We start from the raw sequence: 18,057 nt of genomic DNA, 5'->3' as shown, positions 1-18,057 counted from the left end.
AAGGTATTTGGTTAAGCTTAATCCTATCCGGTTCACATTTGTCCTAGCACAAAATAAAGGAAGTTTCCAAATCATTGTAACTTCTGTTTTAATATAGTCTCATACTCCATTTTTCTTATGTGGCACAACACAATTCGTAATATGTAAAGATATTTTCTTGTTTGTATACTTAGATCTATGGTCCATTTATTTAATTAATATACGCTATCTTTTAAGGAATATTCCAGCATTTCAGGTTCCTCTTCTTTGTAGTTGGGACTGTGTTTCTCGGAGAGGAAAATGAGCCTTGCCACCACATTCATTATAGACTGTAACGGGGCAAGTTGGGAACACGTAAGACCACTGAGAAGCGGATTACAGTAGTCAAGGTGAGAGGATAGCGGCATGAACAAGCACCTTATTAGCTGTATCTGGCATTAAATAGGGGCAGATCTGCGCTTTGTTTTTGAGATGGAAGCAGCAGGATTTGTCAATTGATTGGACATGAGGCGTGAAGGAGAGGTTGGAGTCAGAGAGAACACCTAGACAGCGAGCCTGCAAGGTAGAGCTGATGGTAGCCCCATTGACTTGGAGGGAAACGGACAAGGGAGTAGCAACATTTGAGGGAGGGAAGACCAGAAGTTCTGTTTTGGACCGGTTAACTTTAAGGAAATGAGCAGCCATCGAATTGGAAATAGGAGAGAGGCAGTCAGAGACACGAGTCAAGAGGGGTAGTGAGAAATAAGTGGAATCCAAATGAGCTGATGGGTTTACCAAGGGAGGCAGTATAGATTGAGAACAATAGTGGACCAAGGACAGACCTTTGGCAACACCAAAAGAGAGGGATTGGGGAGAAGAGGCAGAGCCAGAGAAAGCAACACTAAAAGAATGCTGGGAGAGGTAGAAAGAACACCAGGAGAGAGTGGTATCTTGTAGACTGAAATTGCAGTGGATGAGAAGAAGTAGCAGAAAGGCCAAGGAGAATTAGGATACAAGAGCTAATGATCCAAGGGAGTATGAGTATAGCAATCCCCAGAGTGAATATAGCTGTTCCCTCCACACACGAGACAAGGCTCTATGTTAAAGGTGAAGAGGAACTGTTTAATATCAGCCACAACTGGCCTTATATGGAAGTCCCCATGCAAGGGGTTATCCCTAACATATTCCAGGGGCATTCCCCACTGGACCTGAGAGGGGACTGTGACAAAGTACACACGGTAATAACATTGGCTCTCAGGTCCAGGACACTCCCACACAAAACAAAATAATCCCTCCCTGTGCCTGAGAAAGAATTGAGTCAGGAACAGTACTAAACTCAATTATCTTCAGGCACAGAAAACCTATATTTACAATAACCTGAAAGTACTCCCAAAACACATGGAAACCCCACAAAAGTTACCCACTGATAGCCCCAATCTGAGGGACCAACATATACAAAAATCACCAAGATTGGTTCAGGGGTTCGGGATTTCCATGGAAGTCATAATTTTGAGCGACGTGCACATGGTCCTATGCCCAAAACAGTTCTAGGGAATCGGGACTAATGGTCGGTCTCTGGTGCCCTGGTCTATCCTGTCAGTCCCAGGTTGCTGTGTGGGGGTCTGACACCCACGGTCTCTCCTTTGCTCCCAGTCTTGGCGCAGCCTGGGCTTAGGGGGCAGAGGCCAGTGGTGCTCTGCCCTGTAGCCAGCGCTTCTGCTGGGGTGACCTGCAGGTATTCAGGTCCTGGACAAAGGGGAAGGGGAGAGCAGAGGCCATATGCCAGCTCCTCTGCAGGGGGGACTAGTGGATAGTACTGCCTTGTAACAAGGGGACAGGTTAGCGGTGCTCTGCTCTGATGCCAGCTCTGATGCTGGAATTGGGATAGTGGAGACTGCTGTCCCCTCCACTACCTCCAGGACCCAGTTGGGAATCTGCTGTGGAAAGGAGGGATCGCCTAACTCCTTCTCCTGGTATTCCTGCAGGGTTGGTCGGGGATCTCCACCGGCCGTCCAGCATCCTTCTAGGTGTGGTGCAGAGACCTCTGTCCCATCTGCACCATCTATTTCCGGTGTCCTGTCTTGGGCTAAATGGCACCGCTTCTGGGGAGGCTGGCAAGCAGGCCCCTCCAGGAGCCTGTGACGAGGTTCAGTTCGTCACACCTACACCACCTCCTTTACAGTTGTATGGTCTGGGAGTGTGGGAGACTTTTAGCCCACCGAAACATAAGGAAGCCGTAGTCCGATGAGAGAAGGACAGTCAGGTCTCAGTGTGCAAGTAGTGTGAAAGAATTTGAGCTGAAGAGGTCATGTATGGCTGTCGATTTCAGAGTGCACACTGGATATTGGTAAAAGGGGATGGACGGGATGTGCTAATTGTTCTTGCCTTATCAGTACACACTTAATAGTTAGATGCCAAAGCTTACAGGATTATTCACTATACACCACATTGCGTCTAGATGGCCTTAATTCCGATAAAATAACCACATTTTAACTGGTTAGCAATTTTCATATGATCTAAAGGCAGATATGATTTAAATTCAGGCATTTCAACTGAATATCTCCATGTCAATTGGTAAAAACTAGTCTGAATATTTTGTATGTGATTTACAATATATAGGACTAGCAGATTTACATAGAATTTATACCAGAGCAAGTCCACCAAATGAACCCGCATTAAGGTTGAAAATGGAGCTAAGCACATGGGGATCAATATGACCATTGAGAAGACTGTATCCTCCATTAGCTGACCTGAAATGCTGTGGTTTGAGTCATATCCCTTGAATAATTAGCAGCTAGTTGCTGCTTATGTGTTAATACCCATTTCCTTAAGCAGGGAGATGGGGTATCCTAATAATTAAGTTTAAACCTTTCTCTGGTCCCCTGAATCCCCCTCCCCCATAATGCCCAGCAGTTGAGAGGTGACCCGTTAGTCATAGCCGTTAACAGTGGGATGGGTCCTTTAATATAGTAGCACAGGGAACATGCCATTTGTCCGTCACCTTACCTTCACCCGTGGTGAGTAGGTGGGGGCTGCCATTTTATGGAGAATCTTCACATTAGTCTCTCCATGCTGCCATTTTTTTTATTTTTTTTTCGTTTTAACATTGCAATCCTAGATTCCAAATTTCTGCATTTTAGTTGTGTCTAGCCGGGCTGAAATATGGACTTTGATTAAGCAACTTCGGGGCTGCTTTGCAAAATCCTGACATTGCTAAATCTTTTGACTCTTATTTTTGTAATACATTATGATGTAACGCTCTGATACCATCATTGCTTTGCAAGGTGCAGAACTGAAGCACTGGCAGTGACCGCTACCTATAGTATTTCTCCCTTCCTGCTCAAAGGTATGCAAAGTGGAGGTAGAAGGGGGAAATTACGGTAACTTGAATTCATTCTAATAAGGAAAATTAATTTAGAAAAACAACAAAATATAAAATTGCTCTCGCACCCCTCTCACTAATAATGGAAACATGCAATTCTCCCATGTGTGAGTAACCCAAGGGAACGGTATGTCCTTGTCCTTACTATTGCTTATGTTTATCATTTTATTGTGTTACATAAAGTTCTGGCAGCCGACTCTTCCTGTTCGTGATGAATGGGTTGGCAGATATTGCGTAGGAGTCTAATGTATCACAGGGCACTTGTGGTTTGAACCTTCTTTCCGTAAACCTTGAAATGTCATAATCCAAAGGTGTGTGTGAGACAACTCTGCAATTAGTTCTGTAGCTGCAATATCCCTAATGTTTGATCAAGTCATCTGTTTTACTCCTGGGAGAGTCATCTGTCTTTCATCCTTCAAGGTTAAAACATTACTAAGTCAAGTAGTAGTAATAACATTTTGCATATCAGGACCTGGAAAGAGGTGCTAAATGAATACATTGTGAGATATGGAATAGGCATGGGTGGGCAAGGCTTTATGGGGGCATTGCCAATGATGGAATTTGCATCACTGTTGACCGCCATAATAGGCAGGCTTGCCTGGTAAGTGGGAGTGCCCACCCAATATAAGTGTGTCTTTAGTCAGGTGTCAAGCATACTAAAGTGACAGCCTCCTGCCAAGCCTCAATTTACAGGAACATGCCAAGGGTACTCCTGAAGCACTCGCTGTATGGTCCTAGTGCCTGTTGCTTAGTGTAACTGTGTCATATGACGCACCCGAGCTGTGCTGCCTGGGGACAGCTCTCTGACGTCCCTGAATGAGGATATCAGGGAAGCTAAATTGGGACAATGGGACAGTGAGACCGTTGAGATCCTTGATAAATGTTCCCTTATTCGAATGTCCAGCAGGATGTAATTACACCCAAATTGCACATGAAAATTTTGCACAAAAACGCTTTTAATATAAGAGAAGACACCGCAGTAGACAGCACTTCTTTCTTTCAGAGTTAAAAACTGGATGGATATTTTAGTAGGAAGCATTATGTAAGCTAACGGAGAGAAGAAAAAGTGAATAGGTGCAAACTCTAAAACAATAGAGATATCTGGTCATAATATCCTGCAGACTTGTGCAGAAATCCCTTTCAGTTGTGCTCAATGAATCAAATGCCTGTCAATTTATGGACAAACAAATTGATTTGTGAGGCAATTTTGAGCGATTTTATTAACAGGAATTTGATTCATTGATGGGATTTGTGCACACGTCTAATATCCAGTAGAGGGAGTCTTTTTAAAAAGTTGATGATCAAGGGGAAACGGATGCTATTATGGAGTAAAGTGCAACACTATAGAAAAAACAAAAGAATTTTAACACATAGTTTTCACCCAGAATAGGACCTGTATAACCTTGATGAAGTCTCTGGGTTTCTTCAATGATATCTGACAGCTGATCTTTCCTTCCTCGAAAATTACAAAGTAGACACATACCTATCGTTGATTTTTTTCAATTTATTTTCTTTCTCTAAACAGGAGATCAAGTCAAACTAGTTAGTCAAAACCAGAATACTATAATTCTGTATCACTCTCCTGGCATCATTGAGGAAAAAGCCAGCCAGAGTGAGAGTCCAGAGACAGAAATACTTATTTGAATCTCCTCCTCATAAGGTGTCATTTTTATTAAGGTACACACATTCAGCTGGTGCTTTATTCTCTAGAAGCCAGGTCTGTATCTTATTCGTGTAAAAGTAGAACTGAGGTCCATGGAGCATTCGTGGTATAATCTAAAGATCAACTTTCCTCCTAAGATCAATGTAAGGATGCTTGATTCTCACAGCCAATGAAGGCAAAAGCTGTGGGAATTGACAAATCCTGACTGTGCAATATTGACCTTTTAACAATTGTTTTTGGTTTGTTTTATTTTCTTTGGTTTGGTTTGTTGTCAGTTTAGGCTTTGACCATAATACCGTGTCCGGTCTTCTACACTTTGAATTATTATATTTTGGTGAAATAGATTTTAATAAATGCTCTAAAGTGTTGAAGATCCCTTGAGGAGGTAACTTGAGCACCCACTTCAGGGATGCCATTAGAACCCCTAGTGTCCCTTATATTGCCACTGGTTGAGCACACTGGCAGTGAGCATCCTTGTGTTTGTCTCTCTCTGGCAGACACCAGGCTCAGACTGGTAAATGCCCGGTGGGCCATGATGGCTATGGGCTGAAGCTGACAGGGGAGACCAGAGGATCTCTTCTGCTGGACCTTGCATTCACAAGTCAATGTGGAGGTCAAAGCAAGGGAAAGAGGACTTGGCGGCTCTAGCATGCAGCTCTGCTGGATTCTGAATGTTCCTGTCTTGAGCTCAGAGTGTGGCTGTGGTTACCATGGCAACATTCTGACAGGCCAGATATTGTGAGGGTGAACTCTTCCATTTTTAATTTTTTTTTAAATGCATGCCTCAACTATATATATATATATATATATATATATATATATATATATATATATATATACACACATACGCTGCATCTCTACATGTACTCTGGATCCTCTAAATCCCCCCACAATAGACACACACTACATTCCTGACACACACAATCTGGGTGCCCTATGCACATACTAGATTCTCTTAACACACACACACTACAGCCCCTAGGCACACTCGCTACATCCCCTTTACCTATGCACTCTCTCATGCTCTACAGCCCCTAGCCACACATATTACACCAGAAACACAACACAACACAACAGAAACTTACCTATTCATAAAAACATCACACCATAATCGTCTCACACTACACACACCAAATCCAACAAACCACCTCCAAACACATCACAATATGCTCTACTTGCCCTTTTGTCCTCTAAAAGCCCATTTTATCCTCTAAAAGCCCCAGAGACAAGTCCCAAGCAAACGCAGAGTAAGAGTGTCTTGCTTTCACTATAAAAAAACACAAAAAAAACAGCCCCCCCCCCCTCTGGCCTTGCCCCCTTCTCACCGGACCGCTGTGATTACAACATGCCTGGGCTGAATTATTTATCTATTTATTTTCCCCAGTCTGGCCCTGTCAGACGTGTTTAGATAATGCTACACACTACTAGGCGCAAACCACAAACATAAAGATACATAGTGGCAGATGTGCACACTGCCTGACACAAACCATCACATATGTTGAAATTGATGTTTCTAGGCAAATTCCTGTTAGCCTACCTTCTGCAGCAAGAAGGTGGCTTTCCTGGCATCCAGTAGGGATTGGGCTGCAAGCAAAGTGGGTTTCAATGTGCTTCCTTAATGCATTGGTCTTGGAGGACATTATCTCACATCGCATTCTCGCATCACTGCATCACAGGAATGGAGAGATCACTGTCCGTACAGCCCTCTAAGGGCCTGGTCTGTTCGAGTTCTGTGATACCAATATTCATATCTTTTCAAACAGACCAGCTAATGTTAAAGGGCCCATATGGGCCCCGTAGCTCAACCAGGCCATTTGCATGATTACTGTCTGTACCCAGAGGATGGCCTCTCTTATCCTTACTTCAGTATTAATTATTTCTTAAGAAAAAAAAAAAAAAAAATTCTGTGTCCATGCCAATAAATTTATTTATTCAAGTTTGCCAAAATGACTTTATCAGTGACCTGTGTAGTTCTGACATTCTGTGAACGCAGCACTGTGCTAGATCCAAGTTAATCTTTGCCATAGCAAGAATTATACATTAGACTCCCAACAGTCAACCCCGTGTATCAGCTCAGAGATCAGAACACAATGTACTTTTCTGCAGTGTTTACTTTTTCATACTCCTGCTTGTCTCCACATCGCTTCACGTTGAATTTGTGTCCTGAATTAATAGAAAACCACATTGAGCGCGTACTACCGAACTAGAATTCATTTAACGTCCGCATAATCATATTTAACTTTTGCACAGCATTATGTAATGTAAAGAAAAAAAAACATTGATGCTTTTGGTTAGTGTTCATGGAAGCATGTACGATTGCTTATGGTAAACCGTGTTGGAAATGAATTAATGTTTTAAGTTTTAGTTCCAGATCCACCCCCAGTGTCCTAAAATAGAAGTTATTATTTCTCATCCCCATTGTACAGCGCTATGGAATTTTGCTTGCGCTATATAAATAAATAAAATTAAATTAATTAATAATCGTCCAGGAGCAAGATGCCCTCTTCACCACAGCTCCACAATACAAATATCCCGCGTATGATATTAAAAAAATAATTATAATATATATGTGTGTGTTTTTTTTTTTTTAAATGCAGATTAGACAAACTGGCAGTTAGAACAAGTACAGTGTATCTTATTTACATAGACCTTTAGCTAAATTAAATTTCAGTTAAATTATTAAGTTACCTAAAAGTTCCCAGAACAACCTCACCCATGTCCACCCCCTTACTGACAACCCTAAAATGAATGTGTCCCTCTTTATCTTTTTGAAATGTTGGAAGGTATAACTAAATATATAATCACCCCACTGCTGAGCATTGACAATGGAATTTTAAATTTCCTCCTGAATTCTATAAAATTCCTATTTTAATGAATAACATCCGTGGACTCCATGTTAAATTATAAAGTTGGGCAATATCTTTTTAGATGATCCAAGTAAATCTTTGTGGTCTATTCCTTGCTTGTGCTGCAAAGCATGTGTTTGACTTCGGTTCGTGCTTACTGGCATAAACCCTGCAGTCGATTTGCAGTAATTTTGTCATGGTGTTCTTAATTGAAGCATGGTGTTCAAATAAATGTGAGTCATTATCTGGTCTGCTGTTGTGTCGATATCATTTAAGTATGCCTTGATTTGCTAATGTAAAGTCTCATCTGCCAGATTTTAAGTTTGTGTTTTTTTGGTTTGTTTTTTTTTAATACAGTGTACAGAGTACTGTATTTAAACCTTTAGTTTGTGTGTATAATTTTATAGCATGACAGGAGGCTTCATATTTGCTTAAGTTTCTCTTTACTAGAACTTCACAGCAGCACATTAACATAGAGATAAAAACACCAGAGACAAAAAAATTAGGAATCTATAAAAGGCTTCTCCCAACTAAGTATTTCCTCTTTCTTTGCTGCTCCGCAGACAGTACAGGTCAGAGTACCACTGCCTCATGTTATATATGGGTGGTTGTGGATATTTTACTGTATTTATATGTTTATTACTGTATTGATTTATTTGTTTAGAGGGTATTTTTGCATCTACCTTCTTAGTGCTCTAGTGATTGATTTATTTAGCTATCTGTATTTTCTTCACCTACCTGCTTAGTGCTGTAGTGATTGCTTGATTGATTGATTTATTTACTCTGTTTTTCTGCATCTACCTTCTCATGGCTGCAAGGATTTATTTGTTTAGAATGTGTTTACCTCCCTACTGCCATTATGATTTATTTATTTAGATTGTATTTTTCTGTCTCTACTTTTTTGCTGTAGGGATGTATTTTCTCTTATGATTTTTCTGCATTTTCCTGTTTTAGGCACCCCTGTCAGGGGATCGTTTTTTTTTTCTTGGGTTTGGGGGGGGGGGGGTTCCCTTCCTCCCTCCCTCTACATTTCTGGGTGGCTTTGCCCCCTTCACTTTTCGTCCATTTTGCGGCCGCCGGGACCCCGGAGTAAGACTCCGGTGGTCCCACGTGTTGGATCCCGCCCGCCGGCTCAGTCCGCAGAGCGAGATCCTCTGCTTCCCATGCAGTGCTAGGGCCCTGAGCATCCACTTCCCCGTGACCGCGTGGTCGGGTGAGGGTGGGGCCGGCCAGTTACCAGACGTTCCGCATTAGTTCCGTCGATGGCAGGCACATGTGCTGTAGCTTTGACTGGGACTCAGCTATGACTTGGGCGCATTGCACCGTCAGGCTGTCCTGGCTTTGTGACCCATGTGGCTGGCAGGTTAGGCTACTGGGGACCATAGTGGATGATATAGATCACAGGCATGCTATATAGAGCTGTGCACAACCCCTCAAGGGTTACAGGCACAACTGGCAGTGTTACCACTTATACTCATCCCTCCCCCCCCCCTTTGTTTGTTCAGATGATTGCTTGCAGCGCTCTGTTATATCATATTGACCAATGGATCACCTCTTGTGAGGTAACTCAGTTGGTGAGTTCCCTGACTACAGGTGTACTCATTATGCAAGTTAACTATTTACGGAGTGTCAGGCACTATTTAACTGAAGTGCGTTATCTACAGTTACACAATGGAATGCTTGGTACAGTCACACAGAAGAATGCTATCTACAGTTACACAGTAGAAGGCTATGTACAGTTACACAGAAGAATGCTATGTACAATTACACAGAAGAATGCTATGTACAATTACACAGAAGAATGCTATGTACAATTACACAGAAGAATGCTATGTACAGTTACACAGAAGAATGCTATGTACAGTTACATAGAAGAATGCTATGTACAGTTACATAGAAGTATGCTATGTACAGTTACACAGAAGAAGGCTATGTACAGTTACACAGTAATATACTATGTACAGTTACATAGAAGAATGTTATGTACAGTTACACAGAAGAATGTTATGTACTGTTACACAGAAGAGTGTTATGTTCAAATACACGGAAGAGTTGTACGTACAGTTACACGGAAGAGTTGTTCGTACAGTTACACGGAAGAGTTGTACGTACAGTTACACGGAAGAGTTGTACGTACAGTTACACGGAAGAGTTGTACGTACAGTTACACGGAAGAGTGTTATGTACAGTTACACAGAAGAGTGTTATGTACATTTACACAGAAGAATGTTATGTACGGTTACACAGAAGAACATATTGTATGTTTACACAGAAGGATGTTATGTACGGATGCACAGAAGAGTGTTATGTACAGTTACACAGAAGAAGGTTACGTACAGTTACACAGAAGTGTGTTATGTGCTATTAATCTGAAGAAGTGTTATGTACATCTTATCTGAAGAGCAAAAGGTACATTTTATCGGAGAATGGAATGCGCAGTTCCTCACCTGTACATCTCTGAAGGTCCTGACTTGTCTGTGCCCCAGGACTTGGCCAGCTTTGTCCGTGCCTTACTGATTGGCCTGCTCTGCCTGTGCCCCATTGATTGGCCTGCTTTGTCTGTGCCCCATTGATCTGGCCTGTGCTGTCTGTGCCAGAATGTCTGCATGCCAAGCCTACTGCCACATACTCACACTTGTGCATTGCATGCGCTGCCCAACTTGCCTCGGTCACTATATGGGGTGCTGCCCCTATCTCCCTGCCAGTGACTCTTGTCCTCTATACTCCTTGAAGTCGCTTTGCCTGGGACCACTGCACAAGAGAACCCTTATCCGGGTTAACAGCGCAGACAATGACTACTATGGCAGTGACCGCCTCTGTGGAATTAGGCTTCAGCCAGGGTCCTCCCTTAAGCTTATCAGGAGTGTAACGCTAGAGGGCCCACCTTTAAAACGGCAGACGTCTTGAACGAGTCAGACTCTCCTGGAGGAGAGCAGGCAAGGGCACATAAGCGCTACTGGAAGGGTAAAGTCCCTGAACCAGTGACTTGAAGGAGTCAGACTCTCCTTGAGGAGAGCAGGGAAGTGTGCATGAGCGCTACTGGAAGGGTGAATGCCCTGAACCAGGCTCCCGGAAAGATAAGACTCCGAGGAGTGGCTAACTTCTCTGCAGTTGGCCAGACGGCCCTGCCTATATGGCGCAGGGGAGGCGATGACCACCGGATGCGGCAGTGACCACCTTCTTAAAAAGGCAGCCGACTTGGAGGAGTCAGACTCTCTGAGTGGAGAGCAGTCAAGGGCGCATAAGCACTATGGGTAGGATGAAGGCCCGGAACCAGACGCCTGGAAAGATTAGACTCCGGAGAATTGTCTAGCCCTGATATGATCGACCTTGACGGCCAGACGACACTGCCTATGTGGCGCAGGGGTGAAGGTCCCCGTAAACCCCCCACCATGGCTGCCCTTGCTGAATGGCGGGCGGACCGGTTCCCCTCGGAGGGAGAGGATGATGGGGGTGTGGATTATGATGACGGCCCCTAGTGGCACCATGAGATGTAGAACAAAGTCCACTACAGGGGCCCCGACGACCTTGGAAGAAGAGGTCGTCTCGTGGATCGCCCCTGTTCGACCCTCGATCCATTGCTCACCTGGTTTCTTTGGAATGATCTCTGCCCGATCACCTAGCACCATCGGTGCGTTTCTGGGCCCGTAGACCGCTGGCTTGAGAAGCCCGCAGGATAATTCAAGCGGTATTCCCAGCCGGGCTCCCGAACAAAGTAGCCGCAAACCCAGACTTAGACCCCGATGGGGCACTGCGGTTTTGCTGGTTAAGCACCTGTCTAGTATTCAGGAGATCCTGAGTGCGGCCCACTGCAGTGCCTATACTATTAAGTCCACACTGGAAAGCCGATCGTTCTCTGCTACACGAGTGAGTTGTTCTAGCGGAACATACGAGGAAGTATAAGAGCTGTCCTTTTTTACATGGAAGTACTTCACTGGAGCTTATCCCAGCTCCAACCCGTACCTTTTATAGGGGATTGGACCCTTGACCCGGAATTTCACACTTGCCTCCACTTTCAGATGACATCCCAGACGGGGCCCAGAGTCTGGGGTGGCAGACGACCCTATCCTAAACGCAGTTTGGACCGCTGGAGGTGCTTGGGATAAAGGGATCTGAGCCCTTCGGAGTCCCGGCACGAGTCTAAGATTGAACGTATATTCATTAGTTACTGTGAATTAGACGCGGCCCTCAAGAAACTTCTAGGGACCGCAGGGCCCAGTTCTGGTAAGGTGGCCTCTATTTTCTCCCTGGTGAGATAGGTATCTTGTGCATCAGTCATTTGGGCGACAATACAACCTGGTTGGGAGGAATTGAGGACATTCAGGAATACCAGAACTATCTGAAGAGATCTTTCTCGTTTTCCACGCGTTGGGACCCGGATGCGACTCTTCATCAATATAGGACATCTTGCTGTACAGTCTACCTAGACAGCCTTGCCGGACCCCCTGCGAGGTACCTCCCAGACCGAAAGTTCAGACGCTCCCTGCGTTTTCCCTTGTTAGAGTCCCTGGATTTCGTTTTTTTCAACCAGGGAAATATCGACCTCCTCTACATCTCAAGGAGTGGAGTCCTGGAGGGCGGATTGGACGCAAGGGGGTGACCCCTACGCTCTCCTCTGCCCGAGTTCTCGTACATATGGAATAGTTTTCTCTGGGAGGACCCGGCGTCAAGACTTAAGTCCACGGAGGAGGACCCATCAGGCCCCGACCAGTTCGGCTGGATGACGGACCCGTTTGCTCAGCGATGGACGCTTCACTCCAGGAGTGTTCGACACGGATATGCAGACGAGTCTCCTCCGTTTGTTTGGTCTCAGGACTTTTCTACAGGTGCCTCGGTCTCCTGGTACTTTGGAATTATGATCTCCGTTTCGGCAGAGTCGAACCTAGTTCCTAGATTCCCTGGACCCTTGTTCATTTAATCTCGTGGGTTGTGAGACTTTGGTCTGCATGGCGACTCTGACGTAGTTGGATCTCCTAATTTTGCTACCGCTTTTACAGGGTTCGGGTATTGTTCGGTCACTTTATTACCGGGGACTGCCATATTAATTAGATTAGGTAGTGCGTACGACTGTTGTCGGCGGGCCTCGCTCTGCTTAGAATTCCCTTTACGATTCCTGAGGACGGGTATTCATCTCCCCAGGGGGTACAAGCATTTTTGTCATGCTCCTATGGTGGGTTCTGTCAGGTTTTGCCCATTCACTGATTCTGGATTTATTTCAGTTATTATACCTTGTTTTTCTTTCAGATGGGTTCGGTGGTTCGGACCTTAGTTGTCTATGAGCCTTAGTCAGACCCGAGGGTCATATTCTTACTTTGGTAGCGCTCCCACCTTGAGGCGGTGTTCGACGTCACCGTTTGTTTAAATGGTTCTTCCCTTTTTCTCGCCCTTCATGTACCGCTTTGTTGTGGTTGGCATTGGCGGGGCGTATAGGATTTTTCGGTTCACTTCAGTCCGTAACACGGCGACTTCAGGTACCGACATGGCGGGCGTTTTTCTCCAAGACATTGTACGCTTTCCTGACGGTTACGAGGAGCTATCTTCATAGAGTTTAGATGGGTACGGCGGATCGTGTTTCTTTGGTCTTTGCTGTCCGAGCGTTAAAACAGCAAATATGAAGCCTCCTGTCATGCTATAAAATTGTAGATTATACTAGCTTTAGTGTAACTATAATCTTAATTTTATTAATGACAGGAGGCGAATATTTCCCTCCCAGTTTCTCCCTCCCCTTGTTGTTTGTTGGTTTGACTGACTTGTTGTTTATTAACCTGGTCTCCTGGGCTAGGTTGGTTATCTGGGGGAGTTGGGGTTTATCTGGGATACGGTACCGTCAGTATTTTATGATGGGGATTCAGGTTTTCTCAGTACATTTCATTCGCTAATCAGTGTTTTCGACTCTGTTTATCTCGTTTCAGTTTAATGGTTTGGCTACAGTTCTTAGATCCGACTACTCTACAGGATAAAGGTCAAGGCTTCACCCACTGGTTCCACGGTTTCAAGTTCGCATGGCATTCATCGTTATGTTATGTTTGTTTCTTCTGTTACTGTATTTGTTGTGTATTGTTCATGTACTTTATTTGTCGCAGCGTGAAAGAGGAAATAGATAGTTGGGAGAAGCCTTTTATAGATTCCTGATTTTTTTGTCTCTGGTGTTTTTATCTCTGTTAATGTGCTGCTGTGTAGTTCTAGTAAAGAGAGACTTAAGCAAAGATTCGCCTCCTGTCATTAATAAAATTAAGATTATAGTTACACTAAAGCTAGTATAATCTACAATTTACAACTATATGCTGTAGTAGTTATGATGCCAGGAGTATCCACTGTAAGTTGTCAACTTGTTTCAGAACAATTTAATAACTAAGCCATCTCCCCTGGCTGCTTGCATTGCATCAACCTTTTTCTAAAACATTAGAAGCTATGGCTCTATCTAGCTAAGCATGGCCAGTATAGGACCATGCTCATTGACTGAGAGTGTGCAGTACCTCGCACAGTAATGCTAACTGAATTCTTCTGCACTTTATGCGGCACTCTTATCGCACTCAGAGTTGAATCACTTTTGTATTTTATACAATTGTATTTTTTCTTTTATTGTTCTATAGAATACATGATTAAATATAGTGGGATTGGCCATTGTTTTTATAATTCTGCCCTTCCTCTGCTTACCTTATAGTCCTAAGCAGAGGGTAATGTGTGTTATATAAATCTGTGCTTGTGTTTTTTTTTTGTTTTTTTTTCTTGGATCACATCACATCTTAGTTGGATGACTAACAATTTTTGTAAGATGATTTTTGAGAGCGTAACAGCTATTGTGCTAAGTAAGGTGTAAAGGTAGTACATTTGAGATCTATTGGCTTGGCTGTACCCTTTGACAGTTATTTTCTTCAAGATGCCAAGACATGTCCACTCCTTAAAGTTTAATACAACCACCATGACCAATTCAGTGATTTGAAGTCCTCATGGTGGAAGGAATCTTTATGTGCACCATTTTCTGTTGGAAACGCTTTTAATACAGAGTAATCGGCACTTGTGTGCCAGGGGCTAGTTTCACTACAGACACGCATGCCTTTGGCAGTCGGGAACCATGTTCTAGACTGTCAAATGTAAATTCTGTGCATAACATATGTGTCGTCTGCGCGCACTGCACAGACATATGGCAACAGATGTATAGAGCTTTTTGGCTGCAAAACCTAATTAAAGGACCACTATAGGCATAGGGGTTACGTTTTAGTTAGATTATTTGATATTTTACATTTTTAGACGGTAACTTAATTTTTTTCCATTTTAAAAACATACAAAAATGGTGCGTTGTGTATTTTTTTTTTCCTTCAGATATTCGGTAAGGTACAGCTCTCATTGGTAAATAATTCTCTTAATTTTATTGTTTATTTAAGCACCATATGTTACTTGTTTTTTGGCAACACATTTTAACACTTTATTTTAACATTTTATTCTATTTTGCCAACTTATAGTGTACTGTGAGCAAAGTTTTTATAAAATGCAAAATAACCTTTCAGCAACAAGTAAGAAATGTTGGCAAGCAAATTGTTCTACTGATAAATGTTTTGCAATTTTTTATATTTATTTGTTTTAACTTGGCAATAGATTTTTCTGACTTTTACTGTATTTATAGTCCGAGCATAGAACGCCCATCTATTTTATAAAAGCAGAACAAAACTGTCTCTAAACATAGTGATAACCTTGTCATAATAGTAAATAAATGACACAGATCTGGAGATTTGTACGGTCACTGAACTCAAATCTGTCTTGGGCTTTGGCACGCTGATCAAAGCAAACTTCATGTTGGAGTTCTAATTAAAACCTCTTCTTTTAAATAGCTGACTGTCTTGGAATTTCTGCTGAGCTGCGAATCTGTATGGATAAGAGTTCTCTGCTCGTTTTAATTTTAAGAAATTTCTCTGGTAAATGGAAATTTTATCATTGGAAAAATTCATAAAAAATCAGCAATAACGCTTCTTTTTCAACCTATCTGAATATATTACTTATATTAAAAAGTTGGTACATTCTGACAAATTCTACAAAACCTTGTGGCGCAGTTAAAATGGCCACCACAACGACTAATCTCCCCACATGGGACTGGGTAGCCAGATTCCAAGCAACGTTTGATGCGTTTTGTGCATCTCTTAAATCCGAGAAGATACTGGAGCAGTGACACCGGGTGCCTCATGGAGAACTGCAGTGCCAGTTCAAGCATGCTTGTGGCATCGGATGAACAGTTGACATTATTTACCATTAAGCATGTACCTGGCAGTGGTTCTATGCTAGAGTGTTAGTTTTCTTTTACCGTTTGCGATCAGATGGCTACCTTTCAGAATACTACAAAATGTTTTTTTTTGTTTTTTTTTCCCATTCTCTTTCCAGGCTGTGATTCTGGATTTGGGAAGGCCACTGCTGAAACACTACATTCTATGGGATTCAAAGTAATCGCTAGTGTGTTGAACCTTGAAAGTCCGGGAGCCAAAGATCTACAGAAGAGCTGCTCCAAAAGGATGACACTTATACAAATGGACCTGACAAAGACAGAAGATATCCAGAAAGCTCAGCAAATAATAAGAATGCAGACAGCTGATACTGGTAAGTGAATATCCATTCTCTGTAAAGCAGGGCTGTAGTATGTACTTAGCCATGTAATCTGTTTATTGGCTATAACTATATATCCTCTGCCAAACTTTGAATGGATGAACTGATAAACACACATTAGTGCCAGATCAATGGTTCACATATGCCTCGTTTCCACTGAGCGGATCGGTTCGGGTTGGTACAGTTTGGAAGGTTTAGAATGGACCAGCCCATTCTGGTGAGCGTTTCCACTGCAAGTCAGACCTTCAGGGCCATGCAGGGTTTAGAAAAAATGCTCTTCCTGTCCACCAATCAATGGATTGTATAGTAGTTCCGCCCTAACCGAACCGTTCCATTTTCTATGGCCCTACATCTGAAGCAGGACCCTGAATGGATCGGTACGGTTCGCTTGTATGGACCACTTTCATAATGGAAACACCCAAAATAGCGAACCGTACCGAACTGAACCGAACCGATCCGCTCAGTGGAAACGAGGCAATAGTTCCTAAGTTGAGAGGTTGTAAGCCCAGTTGAGATATGGAAACAATATAAAAAAAAATAACCTTTGTTTCTACAATTCCCCTCCAACAAATACACAAACCTCTCGTGAAACCAGTTTGAAACCCACTGCCAAGTTCACAAATAATCCTCAACATGGATAGATTACCATCATAAATCATAGACACCATGTATTTATTCTGAATGATGAAATGTGGTTGTAAACGTAAAAAAGGGATTATTTTTAATATTGTCATTAACTTGTAGGTTTATGGGCATTGGTAAATAACGCTGGATATTGTGCTCACTTTGGAGATGCAGAGTTGACCATGGAGTCCACTTACAGGGCTTGCATGGAAGTGAACTTCTTTGGAACAGTGGAAATTACTAAAGCTCTGCTACCTCTTATACGCTATGCCAAAGGAAGGATTGTAACTGTGAGCAGTCCAGCAGGTAATAACCCATCTAGATTTTAGTAATGGATCATGAATTGAGCAGCTGGTGCATATGGGATATATTGTTTAACTTGGCTTGAACATCCACAATTGCCTGTAATTCTACAGATATATACAAAACCCATTCACGACCAGATGTGATGGAACAAGTAGAGGAGAGGTTTATGTTCAGTCTCCCCTTGAGGCATAAAAACTACACATACTCCACTCCACACAGGAAAATATATTAAAGGCTTTTGGCACAGATTGAAAGTGGGTGAGGTATGCCAGAACTGATGGAGAATGTTCTATAATAGAAGGCATGGATGGAACAAACATTGGGCCATATCCACTTGCCCAGTGTGAGGCCCCCTGGAAAAGCAACTTTCTAGGCGAGTCATTACTCTACTTTATGTGATCTCCAGATGAGGGAAGGTGTGCCTATATGAGCGTCACACACGCAACCTTAAACCTGTTTCTTGAAGTAAAGTAAATCCCTGGTTATTGTAACAGTCCTGACATTTTAGGGTAGTTCAGGTCAGCCAAGGAATATTAAATATTAATTGGCTTTCTACCCAAAGTAAAGAAGGGAAGGTAAAACAATTCTGCACATTGTATAACTAAACTAGAGAGTAGAATAGAATGTGTAAAATAACTGAAGTTAAATTAAATAATTTAGTACTAAAATACATATACTTGGATATG

The 18,057-nt window shown here is 42.8% G+C and overlaps 2 protein-coding genes across 2 annotated transcripts in view; both read left to right on the top strand.

Annotated features, from left to right (window-relative positions):
* LOC134578629 (inactive hydroxysteroid dehydrogenase-like protein 1) overlaps positions 1-18,057 on the top strand; it is a 1,053,979-nt gene that overhangs the window by 537 nt on the left and 1,035,385 nt on the right. The gene's annotated exons all lie outside the window — the stretch shown is intronic.
* HSD11B2 (hydroxysteroid 11-beta dehydrogenase 2) overlaps positions 1-18,057 on the top strand; it is a 60,276-nt gene that overhangs the window by 30,274 nt on the left and 11,945 nt on the right. Inside the window, exons 2-3 of the mRNA XM_063437609.1 lie at positions 16,223-16,435; positions 17,186-17,371. Coding sequence (XP_063293679.1) covers positions 16,223-16,435; positions 17,186-17,371 — 399 coding nt within the window. The remainder of the gene's footprint in view (positions 1-16,222; positions 16,436-17,185; positions 17,372-18,057) is intronic.

The sequence above is a fragment of the Pelobates fuscus genome, chromosome 12, assembly GCF_036172605.1.
Source record: "Pelobates fuscus isolate aPelFus1 chromosome 12, aPelFus1.pri, whole genome shotgun sequence".
Taxonomy (NCBI): Eukaryota; Metazoa; Chordata; class Amphibia; order Anura; family Pelobatidae; genus Pelobates; species Pelobates fuscus.
Note: the sequence above shows the minus strand (reverse complement) of the source record. Positions and strands in the feature narration are given on the sequence as shown.